General features: G+C 39.0%; 1 protein-coding gene across 3 annotated transcripts in view; it reads right to left on the reverse strand.

The window, feature by feature from the left end:
- The window catches only part of LOC129718511 (dedicator of cytokinesis protein 3), a 115146-nt gene extending 96590 nt beyond the window's left edge, over positions 1–18556 (reverse strand). For 2 of the 3 annotated variants that reach the window (XM_055669332.1, XM_055669330.1), the window contains exon 1: positions 17770–18556. In XM_055669332.1, coding sequence (XP_055525307.1) covers positions 17770–17803 — 34 coding nt within the window. In that variant the 5' untranslated portion in view covers positions 17804–18556. The remainder of the gene's footprint in view (positions 1–17769) is intronic. The other variant, XM_055669331.1, reaches the window with a different exon arrangement.
- Between the last annotated feature and the right edge of the window lie 7358 nt (positions 18557–25914).

The raw sequence follows: 25914 nt of genomic DNA on the forward strand, positions 1-25914 counted from the left end.
TTAATTCTGATTCAGGTTTCATAAATTAAATATCGGTGTTATTTTGGACAAAAAACTGAACTGGAACTTCCATCTAAACAAAGTTATTACTAAAACTAGACAAAAGATTTATCAGACCAAGTGCAACAAAAATGATCAACGGATTATAACAGTGAACAGTTTGCTGGTCACTGCCAGAATAGAAGTTATCTAAACAATGGGAAAGACTTATTCAACAAAAAGCCGTTTGTCAGTTAGAAACTGAAACTGCTGAAAATTGCCCTGCAATTGTGGAGCACTAATCAATCTAAGGATGTCGTTGTTTGTAAAAAGCTTATAGAACCCCTTGAAAATGGAAAAAGTAATCCTGGGGTGGCATTGTGCAATGACCAATGCCCTTAATTATATTTTAATTGTGACAGGATACTTGACTAGTACCAAATCAATTTTGGGTCATAGAACAATAATCCTAATCAATGGATGCAGTGCTGATAAAAGTCATTTTCCCCAGCGAAATTCTTCGAAAATTACAGCCAATCATTTTCAATTTTCACTTCCAATGATCGCAGCACTCTTTCAGATACACTCGATTTTCGTCCTAGTAACGTGTTGTTATACTCCGATGATATATTTCGCACGCATCGCTTGAATTCAACGAAATGATCTTCAACGACGAATCCAACCAAATGATCTTCGCTGTTCCTTCGTCAAAGCGAAAAAGAAAAACAAACAGCAAGCGTTATCAAGACGAAACGTCAAAATTGATTCAAGCAAGAGAAAATTCAAGAGAGCAGTGGTCAAAATGTAACCTCGATTTGCTTTTTCTTAGCATGAAGGAAAACTGTGATTGCAAACCGGTAAGGGTTCTGGTTGCGGCTGTGCCATTTTATTCCCCTCGTTTTCGAAAACTGCAGATTGAAATTTCGCCAAAACCGGGAGAAGCGGTGGTTGTTTCTGGTAGCTGGTGGCACGTCGTTTTTAATGTGGATGGTACGATTGCTGTGACGCAGAATATCTGCAGTAAAACCAACTTTCCTGTGGTTTGGCACAAAGTGGCACAAAATATGCCCCTCGAAAAAATACTTTTAAAAAATACCGAAAAAATACTTGAAAAAAATACCGGGCCTTGTTCTTTGTAATCATCAATACCTTCCCTAAATAGCATTTTTTAATAGCTTCTCAAAAATGAATCGTGTTCCAAAAAATTAAACAAATAGCACAAAATGGTGTCTTTTGCCTATACAAACATCTATGAAAGGTTTCAGCCAAATCGAAAATGACAACTAAAAAAATATTAAAATTGGGACATTTTTGTGAAACTGCTCTCTTTTTAGATGGTCCTTGTGTGGATTTTCCGGAGCCAGTTTCTTTTGACACTGACCGATGACTTGACAATCTTCGTTAACGAATAACGAAAGAACGAAGAAAGAGTATATGAACATCGCACGAGTGGAATATTTCATCGGCATAGTAAAAAAATATAAACTGATCTTGCGAGATGTTTTGACAGTTCACTTCCATGCAAAAAGCGGTAAGTTCTCCCGTGAAAGGATTGTAAAAAAATAACGTGTATGGTTGATTTTTTTCACTTTCACTCTAGAGTGTCAACAAATATCAAACCTGGTTTTGGCTCTACAGAAGAGAAAAAAAACTTGGGATTAATTTACCATTTTTAATGTACAACAATTCAGTAGGTTCTGCTTATTGTTAAGATCGATAACGGCTACGTCCTTACAGTCGGTTAGGGAAGAAAAGAAGGAAATAACCTCTGCATTTCATCGACTGTGACGGAAAGAAAGGTACTTTGTCATCGTAGTGGTAGGTGACGGATCTCTATAGTTTCACCCTCCCCCTGCTCTTCTTTACCGAGCCTCGTTAGTTACCAAGTATCGGCAATTCTAATTGCCTGGAGAGGTGTAGTCAACTGTGTCGGGTCTGACTTTTTTCTTGGAATTGGGGCATGGTAGGGGATACTGAACATTAATTCATACGTAAAAGTTCCTCTGACACGATCTTTTGCTACCAAGATTCGGAATTATGACTCATCGCTTATCAGAGCGGACTCTGTAACCTTGAGGCTACGAGCTCTCCAATGCTCCTAAACTGAGCTCCGATTTGCCAACAAAAAAAAATTTCTAAGGACCAGAGAAAGCCAGAATGGTGAGAGATCTTAAATTGAGCTCAGATGCGCCGAAAAGTAATTCACTATCGGTAGAAAAAATATACACGAGAAACATTCCAATTTAAGCTCAGCATTGCTAAAAATGTCAGAAAAAGCGAGAATAAAAAATGTAGATTTACATGAACGCTTCAATCCAATAAATGTATATTCACTCTTAAAAAAAATTGATGTTGTAATCTATATATATATAAAAATGCAATCCGGTCTGTCTGTCTGTCTGATCCATATAGGCTCGAAAATTACCGAACCGATCGGCGTGAAAATTTGTATGTAGGGGTTTTTGGTGCCGATAAAGGTTCCCGTGATAGTTTGAGACGCCTCCCTTTTCTGGAAGGAAGGGGTCCCATACAAATGAAACATAAATTTCTGCACAACTCAAGAACAAACCAAGCTAATGAAACCGAATTCGGCATGTAGATGTTTTAAGGGGTAAAAAATATGTCCATAATGTTTTGACACCCCTCCTCCTTTTGGAAGGGAGGGATGCCATACAAATGAAACACAAATTTCTGCACATCACGAAAGCTAACCAACTAAATGGAACCAAATTTGGCAGGTGAATGTTTTAGTGGTAAAAAATATGTTCCATAATCGACCTTAGGCAACATTTTGGATTATAAGATGTCAACTTCCGGTTTCTGGAAATCAGCCTAAAATGGACGATTCCCATTAAATATGAGTATCTCCGAAACCAGAAAGATGCACAGAAGCTAAAAATTGATCACAGACACAATCTCGAATTTTAAGAAACAGCCTTTCTGATAAACAGCCTAAAATAATCAAATACCATCCAATATGAGTATATCTGGAACTAGAAAGATGCAATGAGCTAACAATTGAGTTAAGGCACCATTTTGAATTACTAAATGGCAACTTTTGGGAAACAGTCGAAAATGACCGAATAATACTCAATATGAATATTTCTGTAATCAAGATGATGCATAGAAACCAAACATTGACCCTGGACACCATTTTGAATTTGAAGACGACCACTTTTAGTTTCTGGAAAACAACCAAAATAACTAAATACCTCCCAATATGGGTATTTGCGGTGTCAGATTGATGCCAGAAAATCTGCTAAAAATGACCGAATACCACCCAATATGAATATATTCAGACTTGAGGCGATGTACAGAAACCAAAAGTCGAGGATATTGTCATTTCGATAAACCCAATCATTTCAAACGATTTGTTATTTGACTTTGATCTTATCCTATGGCCGATTCGTCGTGCATTTGCAGACTTTTAACACATCGCAAGGAATCAGTTAAATTGGAACGTTCAAATAGTACGATACCACATTTAAATTATGTTGAGGCCACATATATCGATCAAAGCAGGTATAGTTTTAAATAGTCTTTGAATTTCCTCTCTTTCCATAACTTTTGAGTCACATATCAAATTGTTATGAAGTTTGTTATTTGTTTAGTTCGAGAGATGACTCGTTCGTATGACACTAGTTATGTTCAAATAAGTCATGTTATCTTTGAGATAATAGACTTCCATTGTTTTATTAACAATTTAATACATAACGGTTGCTTAAGTTCGATTATAATTAAATGAAATGGGAACGTATAGGGCAGCCAAACTTTTAAACCACGTGTTCAATCATAATTCATCAGTTAACCCTTAACTAGCTCGTTCATTTTATGAACGTTTTTAATGTAGTTTCGTGATTTTCAAATTTGGATACATTACAGACGAAGTTACAGTCCGCTTACAGTAAAATTCAATAGGGTGTTATGAGGCAGCTATCTATTTCATTTGACACTAATTTTGTGGAAATCGGGTCAGCCATCTTTGAGAAAAGTGATTGAGTCCAAATAGTCTTCGGAATATGTTCCTTTTCTTAGCTGAATTTCACATTTTTAAACATAACAGGCAAAGTAAGTCCGATTGCAAAACAAATCAATAGGGTCTTATGGGGCAACTAGACCTTCCATTTGACGCTGATTTTATGAAAATCGGTCCAGCCATCTCTGAGAAACATGAGTGAGATTAAACAGTCTTCAGAACACGTTTCTTTTCATAACTTTTGAACCACAAGTTCAATCTTTATAAAATTCAAAAATTAAGAGTTTTTAAGGTAGTCCGTTCATTCGAAATCAATTTTGTTCAAATCGGTTGTGTAGTTTTCGAGATAATGATGTTTCGTGATTTTCACATTTTGATACATAACCTCTAAACTAAAAATCCGATTACAATAAAATTTAATAGGGTCTTATGGGACAACAAGACCTTTCATTTGCAATAAATTTCATGAAAATCGGTCCAGCCATCTCTGAGAAAAGTGAGTGAGAATAAAAATCTGCACATACACACACACACATACACACACACACACATACAGAAAATGCTCAGCTCGTCGAGCTGAGTCGAGTGATATATGCCATTCGGCCGTTTGGAGCACTATTATACTTTCGGTTTTGCAAGTGATTGCTATACCTTTCTAGGAGAAAGGCAAAAAGTTCAGAATCAAGCAAAAAGAAGCGTCGAAGCGCAATCTTTTGATACAGCTCTAAAAAGGACTGTTTGTTGTTCAATATTTTATTTCCTTGACAGAAGTGACAGCTGTAATGGAGACAAATTTGTTAGCACAAAACTGTACAGACAAGGTAATTTTGGTTTGCGTTATCTGCGGCCATCTAAAATTAAGTTTTCAGCACGACAAAATAAAAATTACTGCAAAGATCGAAGACGCCTGTAGCCACAATTTATACAAAATATGAAAGTGCGCTACCAAGGCTGCTGCAACTCCAGAAATCCACTTTCCCTTTTAGAGTTTAGAACATCCTATCTCTTCTGGACGGGAGGCTCCCACACAAATGAAACACAAATTTCACACAGCTCGAGAACCAATCAAGCTAATACAGCCAAATAAGGCATGTTAAGGTTTTTGAGAGCAAGAAAAATGTTCGTGGTGGAGAGATACCCCTCCCTTTTTTGAAAAGAAGGGCTCTCTTGTCACTTCTCCGTACTCTGAAAGGGGGGGGGAGGTCCCCAGACAATTTAAACAGCTATTTCAACCAGTTTTTCCGGGAAACAGCTTTAAATGATCGGGATGATGCACAGGAGCCAAAAATCAAGGCCATTTTCAACTTAAGATGGAAACTTCCGCTGTCTGGAAAACAGCTGAACATGAACGGTGGTTTGACACCCCTCCCTTCTCTGGAAAAGAGAGCTTCCATACAAATGAAGTGTGACAAATGTTAGAGGCAAAAAATATTTTCATGTTAGTTCGACACCCCTTCCTTGGAAAGGAGGGTTACCAAACGAATAAAACACAAATTTCTGCATAACTCAAGAACTAATCAACCAAATCGAACCAAAATTGGCATGAGCCCAAAATGACCGAATATTACCCAATGTTTTCGGAACCAGAATAACGCTCAGAAACCAAAAAGCCATTTTGAATTCCAAGATGACTTTTTTTTTTTGGAAATTAGTTGAAAACGACCGAATGTCATTCAATATGGGTATTTTTTGAATCGAGGTGATGTACGAAAGCTGAAAGCCAAGGATGTTCTCATTTCGATAAAACCAATCATTTATCCAATGTCCGATTCGTTATGCATTTGCAGACTATAAACAAATCGGAAATAGATCTTTGGATGTAAGTAAAATCAATTTAGAAAGGTTGAAATCATTTGAAAAAAAAATGGCGAAGCGAAGTTTGCCGGGACGGCTAGTCCGATATAAAGTATTTATTGTTCTTAATCCAACCACTGTAAACTCTCGCTGTGAATCTACCAACAGTTAGTATTTTATGATTTCGAATACAATGCACTAATAAAATCTGTTATATCTACCGTTTTTTACCTACTGTGAATCTACCGACAGTTAGTATTTTATGATTTCGAATACAATGCACTGGTAAAATCTGTTATAGAATATAAAACATTTCAAATTTTCTAACATTTCTAATTAGATAGAAAAATTCAATTGTCAAGCCCTGCTTTTTTATGATTTTGTTTATTCTTTCCAAGTACTCTACTGTGAAAATTCACAAATTTTTACAGGATATGTTCTTCAGTATTCCTTAAAAACCAACTGTCAATTGTTAACTGTTATAGATAACGATTTCAAATTGAGCTTAGGATCACTGATAAGCAATTTTCAAGGCCAGTGAAGACCAAAATTGAGAACGAGCTCGAAAAACGCTTCTCAGAACCAAATTTTGAAGGATCAAAATAAAATAATGATTTCCAATTGAGCTCAGAATCACTTAAAAATGTTTTTGAAGGTAGTCCTGAGTTCAAATCTTATCAAAATCAGGGATTTTAGCGGTAAACGACGCAATAACTTCCCGCTAAATTCTATAATATTTCGATGACTTCAGCATGACAAAATAAGTCACTCTTATCATAAATATAACAAGAAGAACGTGAAATTAGACTTCCCAGGTAATTTTAATTGGCTATATTGCCATTCACTCAAGCGCAGGTAAATTATACGAACGTCACATAGATAACGATATAGTCACATAGAAAATGATACAATATTAAGCGCGGAATGGACCTCTGTTACTATACCTAATCTAATTTCATTCAACAAAAAAAAAACTTCAAGCAAAACGATTCCCACAAATCAGATCTTCCGTATCATGCAAAACATAGTGAAACTATAATCTCCATTCAAAATTTGTAAACCTTCCGGAACTCTAACCTTCACACAAAACGTGCAGCTATAATGGCATTCCTGTAAAACGAAAGCCACTATTCATCTTTCGTTCAGCTTCTTGGATAATCCTGTTGCACGGATGGTGGTTAGTCCAAGCGTCAATCAGGCGCATCCATTCGAAGCACGTACGAAAGAAACTTCCCGCCTTGCAGCAGCGGAAAACACAGGGGAAATAAATGTAGATGCACCAACTTTTAACTTGCTGTTATTCGAATTAAGTCGTGTTAAGTCCTGGTGACCTCCCAAATCCTCTGCAGGTTCACCGAATAACGGCGGGGGCTGTGAGTGAGCGTCTTTACCCTACACGAAATTGTTTTCGTTAGATTCCATTATCGCTAGATCAGGATTGTGTCGTCTTGTCTGTACCGTTCGACTCATACCATACACCCGACTGCTTGTTGTACATTTATAAACGGTCCCATGTCAGTATTAATAAAACGCATTCCTCCCTTCGCCGGCGGCTACCTTCGCGCCCTGCACAGTTGAAAACGATTTGTACTTGAGCACCAGGCAATAAACAATCAGCACGTGGTGCTTCGGTTATAAAGCACAACATAATCCACTCCAAAGCAAACGGCACGACAACGCACAAACATGGCGAAGGAAGGAAAAGAAAAAGGCCACTTCCGGGCCGATTCCATCTGGCCTGGCCTGGCAACTCTTTCTCCGCGCAATGTAATTTTTTTTATGGTCGTCATTCGTTGAGGTTTACCCAGAAAGCCAAGAAGGAAGTCCGACAGTTTGCAACGGCATAATGAAAATTGCGCACCAAGTCTGCAATCAACGCAGCATGAGTCGAGAGATTGAACGGTGACTTACGAACCCCGGATGAGTTTCACGAACTCCCGATCTCGGTGGAGTTTCACAGCTCAATCAACTTGACTTCTAGTAATATGTACTTATTTTTTAAAAGCACACAAGTCAAATCGAATGCGAATTCAAGCGATTCTTCCGGTCGCCTACAAATGGTTCCCGCTTAGTCATGTAATGCAAAATACCACCAAAGCTGCTCCGTGGGCGATTCCGAAGAAACCTCGCGCCGGTCTCTATGTTTCTATGGGTCGGGCTCACCTCCGCCAGCTGATGGAATTGTTTATAAGGAAAACACGAAGAATGTTTTCCTGCATGCACGCGGTCCATTCAGTGCCAGGTTTAGAAGGAAAATTGAATGAATGAATCAACGGTACGGCGTTTGGGCGTTTTTCTATTGCCGAAAAACACCGCAGTAGCTAAATATGCATTTCCAGTTCAAAACAATAAACCTTATTCCAAAATTGACTTTTTTTTTGAGAAAAAGGTGATGTTGGCGATGTAGATGAAAAAATGAAAAAAAAAAGTGCATTCCAAAAGCTCAAACCGGAAAAATGAAAGATTATAGCTATTCAACCATTCCATACCATTGAATTTTGATGCCCCGACGAGCCAAACCAGAGCCGGTGCATTTCAAATTAAGTTCCGTTTTCTCGAGTCGACAGTATTTTGTCTTTCCACAAAGGGATGCGCTGCAGTTCATAGCAGACCGAGGATGACGACGACGCGGACGTCGCGCCGTTGGTTGAGCGTGGTTGGATTTCATAATTTGATGCGATTTTTGAACTGTACTCACGAAAATCACACTTGAGGAGGTTACAAGTTGCTTGCAGGCTGCATGCGGGAACTTATGATTTCCATATGCCCGCGCTTGCTGCACGTCCGTCAGTGCGCGGGATATTTTTAGCACGAACCTTCGCGCTCGGTTTCGCTTTCCAATGCGCGCCTGTCCGTAACCTTGACTTGCCAGTCAACGCGGGATATGTCTTCTCCGAGGGTAAATGTTACGCGAGCGATGGGAACGCCGATGGATTAATTAACGTATACGGGCAATTTGACCTGATACATACACCATTTTAATTGATACTGACAATTCTCTTCTATGAGTATGAATCATAAACTACTTTCTGCTGTGTTGAGACAAAAGTTGACAAATGTCAGCATTAAATGAGATATTTTCGTTTGGCACACGATCTAGATTGCTTTGTTTTTTTGCTGGTTGAAAAAAGGGGAGAAGGAACTAGCCGGTTAATCAAGGCCAACTTCGCAGCTGTTTGATTAGCGCCGGCCCTATCTAGTGAGATCGGAAGCTGAATACCTACGTGATACGAGAGTGAATCAGCTTCTAATGAATGCATATTGCTACTTGTTTCGTGATGATGATAGTGTTTGGAGAAAATATTCTACTCGAACTGCGCTTGCAGGTGCATGTATTACACGCTGACGGTGGGAAGTGATCTTGTTCTATGCGCATGGTAAAATACCCATGCTCATAGCAATGTTGTTGATTTGCTGACTTGCACAAGAATCTGTTTCTGGGTTTCTGTTCATTCCAACCATTATTGAAAATTCTGCAATCTTATCGTCTTACAAAAAGTGCAAGCTCACTTCATCATCAATCGTCATTCAAACGAACCCCAAGCCCGAATGAATGGCACGGAAGTGTGTACAGCTTCTTCGTTTGATCACTCGAGATGACATGCCCTCAAGTCAGCAGAAACACATCCAGCGGCCAGTCGATAACAAGTGAACCGAAGCTGGCTTCGCTGGTGCCTGCATTTTTTTCCTTCCTTCTGTACCGTCAATGATTAAACTTAATCCGTATGCGAATGACGGTCCAACCGTTCGTAGTAGGCACGGGACGCAACAAAGCTTGTTGTCACTTGAGTTTTCGGACCGAACTAGCGAACCTATACATTAGAGAAATGACAAGACACTCACCGTTAAGGCAACTGTCAACATCAAAACGGGCGAGTTGTATCATTTTGCATTGCCGTTATCCGTTTTGATGTTGACAGTTGCCTTAACGGTGAGTGTCTTGTCATTTCTCTAATGTATAGGTTCGCTAGACCGAACCGAGTAGCCTTCTATGTGTTGTGTTCGCAATCCTCACTACCCAGCGGCGGCACAAGCAGTTGCACTGCACTGCCACCACTATGCTGTGTTCCGGCAACAAAGGCAAACACCAACAGGCAAACTGGTGGGCTCACCATGCCTGCTTCACATTGGAAGGGTTGCCATTTTTCTAGATTTTTGGGAGAGAATTTGAAGCCAGAAAGTTATCAACTAATCAGGTCAGTTTCTTCGAATAGTAAACTGTTCGAGGGGATTTGACTCGACAGGATGATTTCACACTTTAATAAAGGTTGAATTTTAACGTATAATGTATCTACCTTAACTATTTGGGGTACATTCTGTGAAAACTGAGCTGTCCATGTAACGTTTTTTGTCAGCGGAATGGAAGATTTTAAATAATGATAGCTCTCATACAATTGTCCCGAATCCAAAATTACTATCATGTCACTAAAAAGCAGAAATATGCGAGATTTTTATAATATAAAATTTTCCATACGATTGGTTCATTTCCCTAACACAGACATCAGAAAAGTAGGTTAAATTATTGCAAGAAAGCTTATATTGGTTGGTAGTGCCCAATTAGACCAAACCATATATCAAATGAGACGAGATGGTCTTCGAAGCTTCTGTAATATGATTCCTAGTCCTACGTTAAACCTGCGTTTGTGCACAAATCGTAATACCAGGGTTGTTACAGAAATCTTGATTTTGAATTCGCAAAATCCGCGCCACGGGGTTTGAAGATCCGCGCCGTGAGAACTAAATCCGAGCCGAAAGAAACTATTAAAAATTACTGATTCAAGCATTGTTTCTACGAACATCGTAGCGTTTTTCCTTCAAATATCATGTATCGATATTTATAAGAGCAAACCGGACATTTAAAGAGAATAAGTTAAAAAGGCCGAGCTAAGTTTCAGTTAGAAAATGAAAAGATATTATTACTATTACGAGTTGAAGTATGGCACCAACCTCGGAAAAGTAGAATCAAACCTTAGCTTAGTAAAATTGTAAAAATGAAGCTTACTTATAAAAATGTTTTAATTCGGTGAAAAATATGTACATGAAAATCACTGAGTTCAAATTCATGTCTAACATTTAACTTATATTTATCTGAAGAAACATGGAAAGAAAGTTTTTTATGTACGTATTAACTTCTGTAAACAAAGCTTCAAACGACAGTTTAACGCAAATGCTAAGTTTGCGTGGGTTGCAAAATAGTCGCGGCGAATAGACCATCATACCGAATCTTTCAACCCCACTTTAAGAAAGATAGTGGTGCCACAGGCAAACAGACGTACCACTCCATACAAAATTCTAAAAAATCGTTAGAAGAGATGCCAATGTTCCAATTTAAACTAGATTCTTCCAGTTTTTTTTTTCGAGTTATCCAGTTAAACAGTTGAATCACAAAATCATCCAGTTTTTGTATATTTTTCCAGTTTTATCCAGATTTTTTATCAGCTCAAGTTTCCATTGCTTTTGTCTATTTTGACAATATTTTTTAAGTAAAAATTTTATCTTGTTTCATATTAAAAAGTCCTTTAAGAGAGAGTGAATAAGGATTTCACTCATTTTTTCTTTCTATTCTCTACTCGCACGAACTTAGCCAAATTGATAGCAACATGATATGACATAGAATTAAAAAAAAACATTAAAAACAATGTAGAAGCAAAAAAGACAATAATGGATAAAACAACTATTTAAAATTTTGTAAAATCTGTATTCGAATAGGGCTGACTTAGGCGTGAGATCGTTGAATATTTTTGATTGTGACCTGGACCGAGAATATTACATATTGAGTGATTGGCGCCTTGTCATATCTGTGGTATATAATCTCCATTTGCATAAGCTTTTTCTCCTTAAGAGTGCTCTTTTTGAAATGTTCCGAAGAGTTTTGGATAGTGTAATTGTCTAACTAAGAACCTAATTTGGTAAAAATCAGAGATGACCGTTTTATATATCATTTTTTGTTTATGAAGTTTTTTTTTTCAATAATCCTTTTCAAGTATTTTTTTTAGTCCTTTTCGAATGCTAGTCCAGATGTTTTGAAAAAAAAAAAGGAAGTATGCAAAATTGCTTAATTGCCTTGCACCCACAAAGTTTCATTGAATTCTGAGAGGGTGCAGCCAACTACTCAGTCGAACTGGTGCGAAATCCTTCAATATTAAATTCTAGGTTGCTGAAAGCAAGGTTGCAAGGCTTTCCGCAAAATCCGCGCCATGGAGTTGTAAAAACGCGCCAAATCCGCGAGAAACGCAAAATCCGCAAAAAAACGCGAAATCCGCACCGACTTTAACAACCCTGTAATACTTTTTGCAGATGAACAGTTTGAATTTCGCCATGAATGATTGCTTAGAATCATTAAAATGATCCGATCTAAAAAATTAGAAAATTATTCCGCTGGAGCTCAAAAGGTTTTCATCTTCAGGATCAAGCGATTTAGAGACGTGATTTGTCGACGAAATGGTTCGGTGTATATGAATCATGATTATCTGCTGACGAGTTGAAAACTTTCTATGCCTGTGCAATCCAGAACACTGCGTGTCTTTGACAATCCCAAGTAACAAAACTGGTTTTATCAAAGTTTTATAGCGTTGTTTCAGCTGTATTAAGCGCTATAAAACTTTTATAAAACAAATATTGTTACTAAGGTGATGTCTTTTACATTATGACGAAAACCTTCGCCCCGTCCAAAAGTCTCGTTTGTCATGATTTTTTTTTGTAGCGAGCCTTAATCATCTGTATTTGATCCATCGGCTGGATTACAGCTGTGGTGTTGGGCGACAGAAACTTACGAAATATGGCTCCTTCGTTCATTTGTAGTTCCTCTACACTGTATTGTTTCAAAAAAGCCGTCACCAAAGGGACATATTGATAAAAAAAACAACATTTGAACAAATCTCTCGTCATCTATGCATTTTTTGAGATTCTGTAAAAGACTTCAGAGCTTCAGAGATTTTTAGAATTATATTTGAAAAGAGTATAAACGATAAGCACTTCTTATTCACCATTCTCCCAGGAGCACTATGTGAATCTTTATCAACGTATGTTACTGATTAAATCGCTTTAAAATATAAAATGCTTTCATCAACAGCAAATATCTGACATGGTTGCAAATATCGACAACGCATTTCTTGTAAGAAATCTTTCACATATTTGTCGATAACCTCAATTTTGCTAGCAAATTTTTCATCTTTAATCCATGTATTCACGACTTCCGTTTTCACCCTCACCAACGATTCGCTAGTTGAATATTTTAGCCTGTATTGCTAGCAATTCTATGCTTATACAAACATTACTTTGCCGTTTTTGAAGGACAGAAATGTATAACACCTTGTCTACCGTTAGATGTCGGGCCTTGAGACGTTTGCAGATATTTCCTTATGTCTCAACAGTCCTTAGACACCTTTTTCCTTCACACGTTTTATGTTGCTAACCGTGAGTCGAGATTTCATATTGTACTGGTGAATAATTGTCTTCTACATCTCGAATTATTTTCACTTTGTGGGTCAGAAGAATAAGAGACCGCTTTCTTATTTTCTCCCCAAACGGTTTTACGAGAACTTACTCCCAAACGTTTTTAATTTTAAACTTAATTTGGATTTTTTTTATTTTGACCTTGGCAAGTGGTTTTAACTTTGGCCTTTTCTAGGGTCGGAAAAGCTTTTTACGGACTCCATTTCTAAGCGTGTTAAGTGTCTGATTCTGGGCTCTTTTTGAAACCGTATACTACGTTGGCCTTTTCTCTGAACCCTCTCCCGGCAGAAAGAAACCAATTTTTTCTCAACCAATGAACTTGAAACTCTTATCACTGATGCACAATTGACTTAAACTGTATTGCGCATTGTAGATCGGTCTGTTCTTTAACCGTAGCACGCACGGTGCAAACGCCTGAAATCACTTGCACGTTTCCAAGTGAACGTTGGTTCTTGCTGTATTGCAGTCAGGACATATTTTGTAACTTGCATTTCAGGTAAATCTTCATCACATTGGCTTTCTACTATATATAGCTTCGGTGTTCCAAGAGTACACTCCACCAAAGCTTTCGTTGTTCGTGAAACTGGCCTCTTGATAACGCATCAACCGGATTTTTTCCGATTTTACATACTGCCGTGGATAATTCTGTTTCAATTCTAGAACACAAGCTACAAGCTCATTCAAGGACATTGGAGACTTCTTCAGTCAACTCAAAACTATCTGATAGTCTGCCCACAGAGTGATACTATCGAAATTCATTTGCAATGCTTGCACTGTCTTCTGTGTCAATTGTGCCAGTATTCGCGCGCCACATAGCTCGAGCCTGGGTATAGTAACTGGCTTCAAGATTGGCACGAAAGGTCAACCAGATCATTAATTGTTATTCGTCACGTCACGTCACGATCGACCAAGGAAACCCAATGGATCAGCATCGAAAACGACTCTTAATTTAGTCGTGGAGCTAGAACTACTGCAGACGGAGTGTTGTAGCAGATAATAACACTTTGCTGGTTTGTCACTAACTTTCTGCATGTGACCAAGGGCTGAATATTCTTCCATGAATTTAGTTTACTGCTCCTGCTTTTTCGGGTTCCTACAAAGGTTCGACAAAAGTTTTTTAAAACGTCGCAGTCACCCAGGCAGAGCCTTTTGTTCATTGAAGCGTATCTTCATAATTCAGTAACTATCCTTGCTACGACTGTGTCGTTTCAAAATGTTTCTCTATAGCTAACTCTGCTGACGACATTGTTGAAGCTGTATGGCATGTCTCGAGTTTCCATCCTCATAGGTACTGTTTACCTGACAAATCCTTTCAAAAATCCTAGCCGATCTAGTTTCACCGGGCCGCTCACAACCCATCCACAGGCTCGGTCAATGGGGGAAATTCCACTCCCGCGCCAATAATCATATCAACATCAGCGGGGTCGTTGAAAGTCGGTTCTGCCAGCTCAACTGCCGAAGGAAGTGGCCACGAATGCGTTTCTTTCTACTTTGGCTGTTGGCAGCTCAGCAATTTTTGGTGGAACCAAGCAGAAGAGAAAACTCGCCATTCCGGAATTATACCTTCGTTCGTATAACCTTGTTCGTATTTGTTTTCATATTGTTTGGTCCGCAAACCACAATCAGTGGAATAACTTCATATTCAACTTCGATGCTAAATTTTCGGTAATAACATTAGATTCTTTTAATGCTCTACAGGTAATAATAGCATTGCCAGATCCGGACACCTGCACTAACACTGTACACAAAACTGCTCGTTACATCAATGATTTGCATACAACAATTGACTGTACACTGTTCTTCTTCTTGTTTTTGTTCTGTGGGAACTGGATCAACGGCATCAGGTTGTTTAACATTGCTGCTCTTTGCAGTAACCTAAGGACGCTCGGTATGTTGATGGTGAAGGTCCGGTTTCGTTACCTGGTTAAATTGACTATTCGATGCTGAAATATTAAATCCCGTTGAAGCAGCAAACAAGTTTCGTCTGGAAACATTTCCTCCGGTCCGCGGTGTCTCAAAGCTATTCTCGATCGGCTCGTAATCGGTATCACTAGTTTCAGTCATTTATTTTCACCAAATCAATGCCCAATTTGTCTTCATGTATCACTATTTCTTTGTTTACATGTCATTCAGTTCGTAGTTCAAATTTGCACCTTAATGTATTTTGGGAAAGAGTAACACAAGCCTTTAACTTGTTACGAATCGAACGTCCGGCGAATCCTTTTGTTAAAGTAGATACACGGCGGAGCATAAATTGAGAGAACTTTGCAGGCTGCTTTGATCAACGTTTTTCCACGGTAGTTGCTGCCTTTTTCAGAGATGGGGCATTTTTTTTGTATGGACCCCACTGCGACCAGTATAGTTTTTTGATCTTTTGTGGCATTGTCCGGACGTTTTTGCTGTTCACACATTTTTGTTTATTTTTGCCCTTTTTGCAGTGCACCCCCCTTATAGGACACCTGAAACCATGTCCAAAGGCAAGAGATAGCGCTTTTTCAGTGGTAGTAAAATCGAAATTTCTCCGAGTATTTTGCTCATTGACCGAGCATAGAGCTATCAAATGTCTTCTATACATTTTATTCTATCTTTCTGGTACATACTTTAACTAAACGCAATCTATTTTTATCAAAACACATGTTTTTCCTATCTAACTCCATTGAGTCTTACCATTCGTCCATGAGTCCGTTGTGTTGATTTTGACAACAGATCAAAATTAGGGCGAGAGCCGTGTGGTTGAAAGCGGATGCGCACAATACTTTTTAAGGTGGTTCAAGGTTGCAAAAAGCAAGTTATCTTTTAGAAATCATCATACAAATTTAAAATGCATTATGATTAGCGGAGTCACCAGTAATAGACTTCCGATAAGTTTAGGATTTTTGAAAGCTCAAATGGAAGCAATAAAACTTTGTTTTGGATCTTTGCTATCAAGTTTTAACATTTCCATCTGACGATGAACCGCTTTAATACTCTTAGCCAAGCAACGACATCTAGTTCTAGTGTGAATGAAAAAATCGATAGTTTCAGCAATTTTTTAATAGATGGCAATACACAAACAGTTGCGCTCACTAGTGTGATTTATTAGCAAAAATTAGCGGCAGTGTCCCATTGAAAAGTAACCTGCTCCGTGTCTTTTGTGCTTTTTGTCTTCTTATCCAGACTTAGTAACCTACTTCCTTTCGCATCGATTCTATCGTGTCCTCCTGCAAGTTATAACTCTAACAGCGTATAACGTGCTATAGTGCCTATGATATAATCGAAGCTTTAAGAACAGTGGTTATTAAGTCTGGAGAGAAGATTTCGTGTGGAAGAGCCTGAGAATAAACCCATACTTGAAGTTCTTTTTGCCAACGAATCGCTTGGTTCTACTAAGATTCGAACCTATGACCATTCGCTTGTCAAAGCGGACTCTGTAACATTGCAGCTACGAAGCTCTCGGGGCATACAACTCCTTCAATCCATTCCTCTGATGTTCTCTCTTCTTTCCAAATCCAAGAAATTACCATGTTTACAAACCCCTGCCGGTAGTCTGTTTTCGCCTGCGATCTTTTTGTTTCGACCCAGTTCTTCGTTTGATCTCCAGGATTTCGGGAACTGGGATACTGCTATCATTTGTGGGCGCTCAAAGGTTATTTTCCCGTCCGCCTCTTTACGTTGCTCCGCTATTAAGGAACCCATTGAAGAACTGCTTCCACCTGTCGACCAACTCGCGCTCGCTTGTGATCAGGTTTCCCTACAGGTCCCCACACTATCTGGACTCGGTGTCAAGCTTTTACAAGATTGGTTTACCTTGTCAAAAAACTTGCGCGTGTCAGTTTCTTAAAATGATCAGTACAGTTTTTCTTTAGCAAAAACGCTAGAAATCATCTCTAAATCCCATTTGGGTTTAGTGTTTAATTGGAAAACTCAGTGAAGTGTCCAAGATCGGTTGATACAAAATTGATCGATTTAAAATTTTAACTCACGGTTCCAGGTATCAACATCGAAGAAGGTTTGAAACATGAGACAGCTTTTGAATTGCATATCTTAAAAAAATATAACTAAACAAAGCAATAAAATACGTAAATAGAATAATAGATCAACAAAACAAACCAAGCTATAAAACTCATTCAAAAGAAAGTTCTTCAAAACTGGCAACACGGCTCCCGAACCAGAAGAGAAACAAAAATGATAAACACGGAGCACACACTTGAAGGACAATGCAATTTTCCTAAATATGTTTCCGCAACCTAAGCAATCGTGGCCGTTTGTCGAATAACGATCTTCCTGCTCTCGGCTGTCCGTCTGTCTCTCTGTTAGCAATTTAGAATAACACACACCCAGAGACGAAGATTGTCTCTTTATCAGCACAATGATCTCTTATCTTTCTTCTGCAGCAGGAAGTCTCAAGATTTATGTTCTTTCAGGTTTCAAGTGATAATCACGGGGCCTTGAATAACGGATAACGAATGGTTCATGAATAACACAAAAAAAAAAAACATTTTTATTCGAACCCCAACACCAACAAAGATGAGACCAGGATCTAGGGTGTTGAATATCGATTTTTGTTTTCCCGGGACAACACCTACCGACTCCGTATTTGTTGCTGGTAGGAATCCACATGCTGCGACCGTAATTAATTCCACAGATTTAATCTGAATTGGTACTCAGACTAGCTGTTATTCCATTTTTTTCACTTAATAATTGTTAGCACTTGTCACTAATAACGATTGACGAGGGTTTACCCCACAGCCTCCGTCTGACTCGTTCCACAAAAAATAGCGATTGTGGGCAATTTTTTTCTCCTGTGAGATTCAGGAAATTAATCACTTGTTTGACGCACTACACAGACTCCACAGCTCGCAACCGCAAATTTTGGCGACTCACTGACTATGAAATTTCTGCACCCAATAGCAGAAAACAAGAAACCGCTACACGACACTACGCGCGGGGTGACCGAGAAAAATCGATAACTTTTGGTTGCTTTTCCCTCCTTCCCAGACTGCACCAAGGCCCGGTTCGGTCTCGCTCGAATTCCCAACGGGCTGCCAAACAAAGCACCGCCAAGCCCGTTGGTTTGTATTCCGTTTTTTTTTTCGCTTATTAGCAGCTGCACGCACGATTACGTTGTTCGTCCTGCCAAAGTTGAATCACTTTTTTCGGTGCTGAAACGATGGAGATTATTGAGCGCAATCAATGCAAAAATTCGTACACTCCACTACTTTGCTTCATTTACTGGAAACGTCACAATGAACTAAAACCGACCGATCGACCGACAAACGACGACGACGACGACTTTCTTCGAGCAACGTCCACACGAAACTACGAACCACTGTGTGGCGGTGCCTGGCAAAGTGCACAGTAACTTTTATTTACTTCCCTTGAAGCTGCTGCTGCTGCTGACACCAGCAAAGGAAACTAAAGGAAAGATGAGAATGTATATTGAAAACAGTGATGATGATGGTAGTTGTGTGTTCGCGTTGGGTGATATTTTGACATTCGTGCACGCTTAACAGGAAACCTGACTTTCACGCGTAATTCTCATGTACATAGTTTTGAATTAGAAATTGGGTAGCAGAATAATTGTTAAAGGTGAAATTCAATAATTTTCCAACCCCAAATCACAGAGAACAGACCAACAAGCAAACGATAAAAAGTGTGTGAAACTGTTTGTGTGCGCAAGAATATACCCTCCGAATTACATCCCTCGTCATGCTGAATGGTAAAGTAAAGTGTGATGTTGCTACCGTCGCATAGTGGCAGGTCTCTATACAAAAGTCGGGAAAAAACCTAAAAGTCTTTTTTATATGATTGGAAATTATATATTATTATAATTTTGGAGTGGTGAACTCATTTCTGATGTCAGAAAATGTTGAAAATAGCAATTTATGCACCTAAAGTGCCGTTGGTCCTTTCTCATGATCAGATTTTTGTTTTTGCTTCAATCTTGCTTAAAATTTTGATAGGAGAACCATAAGAGCGGTTCTCCATTTATCTCAACACCTATATTAATCTCATTGCTCTTGTTTGTTCAATTTACTGTAAAAGTTTACTTTTTACCTTTGTTATACTAAACAAAGGTTATAAAATCGGTCGAAAAACGCAAATAGATCCATGATCCGGAGGACCGAATCGTATATACCATCTGACTCAGCTCGACGAACTGAGCAATGTCTGTTCGTGTGTATGTATGTTGTCTGTATGTATGTGCCGCAAAATACTAACGCACCTTTCTTACAGAACGCAATATCCGATTTGAATGATCTTATACGCAAACGGAAGCTACTGTGCTCCCCCAGAATGCTACCGAGTGGATTTTTGATTAGTGGCTTAGATTTTGAAATACTGATCAAAGAGTATTTTTTATATGACACATTTAATTTTTTAAGGCATAATTAATGGCATGGAGAGCCATGTGTTGTATACCAGTTTACTCAGATCGACGAATTGAACAATTTATGTATGTTTGTGTGTGTGTGCCTGTACGTATGTATGTGTAAATATGTTATTTATATGTGTAGTATATCAAAATCGACCCAAAAAAGAAAAATAACAAAAAAAACACTTTTTTTACAGAACGCTTATTCCGATTTTGATGTTCGCATGCTCAAATGAAAGCCCCAGAGATCTTTGAAAATCATACTAAGTGCGATCTTTTATTTGTTGCTTGAACTGTAGAGTTTTGACCAAAGTATGTTTTAGACATGGGATAGTTTACTTGCTGAATAATTTTTCTCTCTCACTGCTCTTTCTTCTTCTCTATCCCTCTTTTTTTCGTATCGCTGTTTATTTCTCAAAGAAAATCAACAATAATCGACGACTTTTCATAATCTTTACACTCTTCGTAGTGCGTCTTAACTGATGTAAATAAAATACCCTTTAGCTTTTTCTTGAAAATTTGAACCAGATTTTAGAAGAAACTGCAATGCTTACTTAGCTCCTTTTTTCGCTTCCGAAGCTTACGTCCTCACTTCTTATAAAATATATACTAAATTGTACGTTGAACCTAGATTTGCGAAAAGTAAGAAACAATTACAGCTTTCGGGAGCCAAGCATTGTAGTAAAATCTGATCCCACAGTGTGCAAATGTAAAACAATTAGATGTATAGACCTATTTACGTACGAATGTGTCAGTGCCACCCGTTGAGAAAAACACAAATAAATCGCTGTTTTTTGCAATGCTACGTTTTGAACAGCTGGAAAATTTTTCAGTTGAACACTTTTTTATGTTTTAAATTTGTGACCAGGAATCTAAGAAGCTGATGAACGTAATCGGCAAAATAGGGGAAAGTGTTGAAGCAACTCTACATGGCTCTACACGTTTACTAGTGTGCGCAGGTGAAAAGTCTTTTATCTCTATGAATGATACAATATGCTCATGTAAGATATAAATATTGCTTTCTAATTTAAGACTAAGTGCAAACAGAGTATCCATGTTATTCAACTTCTCGTTATCGCAGCAAGATTTAAAAAGTCTTTATTTCGGATTTTTTCATACAGCCTTGGCCTTCGAAAAGAATAATGTTCTCGCCTACATTCTGAAAATCCAAAATTCTCAAAGATCGTGGAGAGCCTTCATTTTCAGATAATGCTTTTGAGACAGAATTAAATTGACAACTTTCATCAATAGCTATATTTTTTCCTGTATAATTCCGAACTATATTTAGAGAGCAAGTTTGTAGAAGTTTGCTTCAATTCGTAAAAAACTTGATGCTGATTCATAAATCTAGGTCCTGCGATTTCTGAAAATGAAGCGAATAAGTAGAACCGCATTAAACTAACAACCATGCTTGCTGTTCTAGTGTGAAATCAGCATCTATTACTGTTTCCCCACGTTCGATTAGGCGTCGAACACAAATTACGTAACGCTAAAAATCTAGTAATGTAACGATAGGTAACGTTCGACATGACTCCCCCCCCCCCTAGAATTATGTAACGCTGATCAGGCTGACCCTCCTCCGGAATTTTCAATTTCGAGCAAACATCACAGTTACGTTACTGTCTCTACTACCCCCCCTCCCCCCTACGTAACAATGAGTATCGCTGACTCAACCCACCTTCCCCCCCCCCTTCATGCCATACGTAATTTGTGTACGACGCCTTATCTAAAAAAAAATTCAATTGCTTCTAGCCAGCATTTAAAAATTGGTTTGTGATCGAAAAAATAAGACTCATGTACTCCAGTGATAACATTCATATTATTTGCGAAAACCACGTCAAGCTTTAATCCAATTATCGTCTTTGGTTAACTCTCTGGAAACTATCTTTTAAATTCATTTCATTCATTATTGAAATTGGACTTACGTTGGTGTACGATTTGTAATTGACTGGCCTAATATGTATGAAGTAATAGTTAGTATAACAAAGGTTTCTGCACCACTAGTTTTTAAGTAAAAGTAGTTTTATTTTACCTCTTGATTAAGTCGAGTACTCGGAAGTTAAGAGCGATGAGAAGAGCGAAATAAAAGCGACGGGAAGAATATAGTTGCTAAGATGAATATTAGGTTGGTTCCCACACTTGTTCTTCATCGAAAAATTTTAGAATCGCATTTTTTTTTTGCTTGGTTCTTAGGGTACTCCTTTTCGAACTAGGGTGGTGTAAGAATCGTCATAATTCAATTTATTTTATTTCGAAAATTTTTTAGCTTTTAAGCAGTTTGATTAATTGAAGATCTTTCTGCGACAAGTAAGAGGCCTTTCAAGGAAAATTATAAGATCGTATGGTAGTTTATTTCAACGTCATTGAAAATATAAAAGACGATATATGTTTTTCTCATTAATTCAATTTATTCTCTTTTTATACATCTTGCAGTACTAAAAGCGGTTTACAAGTTTATATAAAAATGCTTGAAACTCCTTAAAAAACTTTATGTATACTTTCCAGTCAACCATGTTGTTTAAATATACGAAATTGAATATTTTACAACTGACCACCATACGTCTCCATAATTTTTTTTTCAATATATCTCCCTATGAGCAACGATGTGCAAAACGGGACCCGAAAATCTGAAAAGGACAAAAAATTTCCCATTTATTGTTGGCTATCCGATCGTTTCGAACTGTTTCACAAGATTGTACGGTAGAAATGAAATAAGAAGTACATGTTTTTTTGGCTTCCCTGCAATAAGTTTCACCTCAATTGACAAATTGATTATATTTTTGGAGTCTTGAAAACCAACTAAAAAGTACACAAATTTTCCTTCATAATGAAATTTGTTGAATAAAATCGGATCAAAACTGAGGAAGTTTCAGGTGTTTGAAGTTGAGCTAAAAATTGTGATTTCAAACATGAAAATCATCGAAATTGCCTGATATAGCAACATTCAAAGTGCGATTAAAAATTGATATCTCAACCGATTGCCATGAAACTTTGGGAAAAGGTCATTCACAGTTTGAGAATCTTCGGAAAAATGCAAAACATATAAAAAATATTGACATGGAAAATCGAGGTTTTTTCCGGCCTTCGACCACTGTGCGTCGCCGTGGAGCGAACGAAATAGCAAATATATTTCAACGTCAGTACCAAAGGACGTGAAACGCACATACACTGATGAACATGCTGGTTGTGTTGCCTGCCCACTCAGCGTCTGCTAACTTTTTCGGTTCAGCAGCGCTGTATCAGAGGTGTGGTTATGATCGTATGTCGAGTAGCTCAGTACCCCCTTGGCTTCTTGCCAGTCTAGCTGTGTTGGTCAGCTTGGATTTCGAGCCAAGATAGATATGCTAGCTGTTACGTCCGGCCGGGTTTAAACTGCAATGTACAGCAGATCGCCGATGAGACTCAAATATTGAGCATTGTTTGAAAAATGTGTCTCGTTCTCCTCCTTCTACTGTAGATACGCAGGATCCAACGGTATTCTTGATGGATTAACATTTTCCAAACCAAATCGTCCCGCAAGCTTCAGAATGTACTGTTTCTGGTTGAGCTTAAAACCATTGCCACCCATCTCGATCTCGATACCAAGAAAATGCTTTGCGTCACCAAGTGCAGCTACGATAAAGGCTTGTTGTAGTGCCTAGTATATTGCGTTCTACTCCTCCCCAGTCTGACTCACTATAAGCATGTCGTCGACGTAAATCAGGATGAAGGTAAAAGTATTGCCCTTCTTTTGGATATAAAAACATGAATCTGCTGACGAAGGCTTGAATCTCGTCTTCCGGAAAACTGCATCAATGCTTTGATTCCACACACTTAAGGATTGTTCAAAACCATATGAACTTTTCTTCAGCATGCAGACTGTATTTGGACCTCCTATGGTGTAACCTTCTGACTGCTTCATCTAGATGGTTTCTTCCAGCTTCCCATGAAGATACACCGTCTTGACATCCATGAGCTTCATCAACATCTTACGACGACTTTCAATAGTAAGGAGCGTCCGGAGAGTCACTAGCTTGGCAACAGGTGCGAACATCTCGTCGAAGTCCACTCCGAACTTCTGCGTGAATCCACGAGCCTCTAGTCGAGCCATATGCCAGACTAAGTTCCCCTTCTCGTCCTTCTTTGTCTTGAATACCTACTTGTAACCAATGGCCTTGCGGTTCGAGGGCAGTTCAACAATGTCCCGTGTACCGTTCTTGATCCGGAACAGACACTCGCCATCAATCGTGTACTTCCAGAGTTTTGCTATCTCTGTTCACCAATGGTCGGGCTGCTAGTCCCGGCTGTTGTGCGCTTGCCTCAGGTTCAGGACTGTCGCAGCTTTCTCCAGTGCCTTCGTTGGTACCAGGCTCGGACTGGCTGTATGAAAAACGATCGGAGGGCAGTCCTTTGTTTGGAAAGAAAAATCTTTCAAGCCTCTACCTTCTAACTCTCCTCTCTCGTTGATGAACGTGACATCTCGGCTCTTGACAATTTTTTTAGGATTGCATGTCCCACAGACGGTAAACCTTTGTTTTTTCGTCAAATCTGGTGAATATGCATTCGTACGCTTTTGCATCCCAGTTTTTGGGCTTCGGTTTTGGAAAACGCACCATCGCTTTCGACCCGAAGACTCGAGCATGTGCTAGGTTAGGCTACTTGTCGGACCACATTTCTTCCAGTGTCACCTCGTGTCCTTTAGTTGGAGATCGATTAGTCAGATACACGACCGTTGCTTCAAAAAGCATGGTTCAATTTACTCGCTCAGCTAGACCATTTGGTTCCGGCGTGTAGTCCGCCGTTGTCTGATAGCGGTTTCCCAAACGGCCCTAATAGTTTTCTAGTCCTCTATTCGAAAATTCTTTCCCATTATCAGTTTGGAGCATCTTCATTTTTTCCCGGTTTGTCGCTTGGCCATGGAACGAAAAACTTCAAACGCGTTATACACGCTTTCCGCTGACGTTTTCCTCAGAAAGAACACATAGATTCGGCGGGATTTGTCATCCGTGAACGTCGAATAGTATCTACTTCCACCCAGTGATTCTTCCTCCATAGGTTCACAAATATCCGAGTGAACGACTTCCAACAGATCTGACGCTCGTGTTCCGGATCTGCTTAAAGGCAAACGTGTTTCCGGTGATTGCCACTCCAGAATTCTCATTCTTCAAGCAAACCGGTCAGTAGAAAGTTCCAATCCACTCGTTGCTGATTGTTGTTGGTGTGCCGTTTTTACGATACTGTTGACGAACGTTTTCATGGAGTCACTGGTAGTTAAAGACAATGTTATCAGTTTTCTCAACAGGCCGACTTTCCGGGTTAAACCGGAGTACACGAACGCTGCTTCTAAGTTTGACCACGCTTCCTTCGCAGAAGTTGCTTTTCTCACATGTACGCAATTCACCGGATCGCTTTGGCTTTCCGGTCCTTCAACGCATCCACGATCGTCAATGTTCCGTCTTCGTTCGACTTCGGTTTGACTGCTTCCCAAAGATCTTCCAGTTCCAAAAACGTCTGGACCGCAAAGTTTCACGTAGGCCAGTTTTCACGGCCTAGCAGAAGTGGTATTGACGGCAGACTTGACAAACTGGACATCCGAATCTCCTTCGTCTAGCATGGAACTTGTAGTTGGAATGGCCATGTTCGTTTGAAAAAAGTTTAAAGCTTGGTTTCACTGGGTCGGGGCCTATAACGTTTTGTTTACTGGTCAGAGCCGTAGAACAAACTATTCCGGTTGGCAGTTGGAACAATAATGAAAATTTTATTTAATTAACAGTTGCTCAAGGCTACTACGACATTTGCTTCACATCGACACCTACTGTGATTGTTTTGTCGCAACATATCAACAAAACTGTATATTAGAGAAATGACAAGGCACTCTGTCTGTTGTGACTGTTGCCTTAACGGTCAGTGCCTTGTCCGTCCCATTCGCATTCTCATCAAAATTATCAAGAGGAATAGCAGCTAACTATAAATAGTTTCAAAACAATAGACGAATTCAAAAACTTTGTTCTGAGAAACTTCGGGAAAACATCAAAGCGTATTGTCCCATCTCATAAGAAGCAATGGTATAAAATTATATTAAAGGGCGTGTTTCTCAGCTTGCTGAAAATACAAATGGGACGGACATGCTCTGCGCGGCATTATAGCTCATTATCAGACACCGCAAGAGAATCATGTGAAAGCTTCACACCCTTTTTATCGAGCGCAAAGCCACGCGCGAAACTGTAATAGAACTCCCAGCAACCAGCTGTCACCGGCTGTCTGCTCTGCCATGTATAACCATCAACCAGCCTCGAGGGCTAGCAAGAATTACCTTATCACGGTTGACAGTTCACCCACAGACTCAGGAGCTGGCTAACGTCGAGTACGCACGAAC

Source organism: Wyeomyia smithii, chromosome 1, assembly GCF_029784165.1.
Source record: "Wyeomyia smithii strain HCP4-BCI-WySm-NY-G18 chromosome 1, ASM2978416v1, whole genome shotgun sequence".
NCBI lineage: Eukaryota > Metazoa > Arthropoda > Insecta > Diptera > Culicidae > Wyeomyia > Wyeomyia smithii.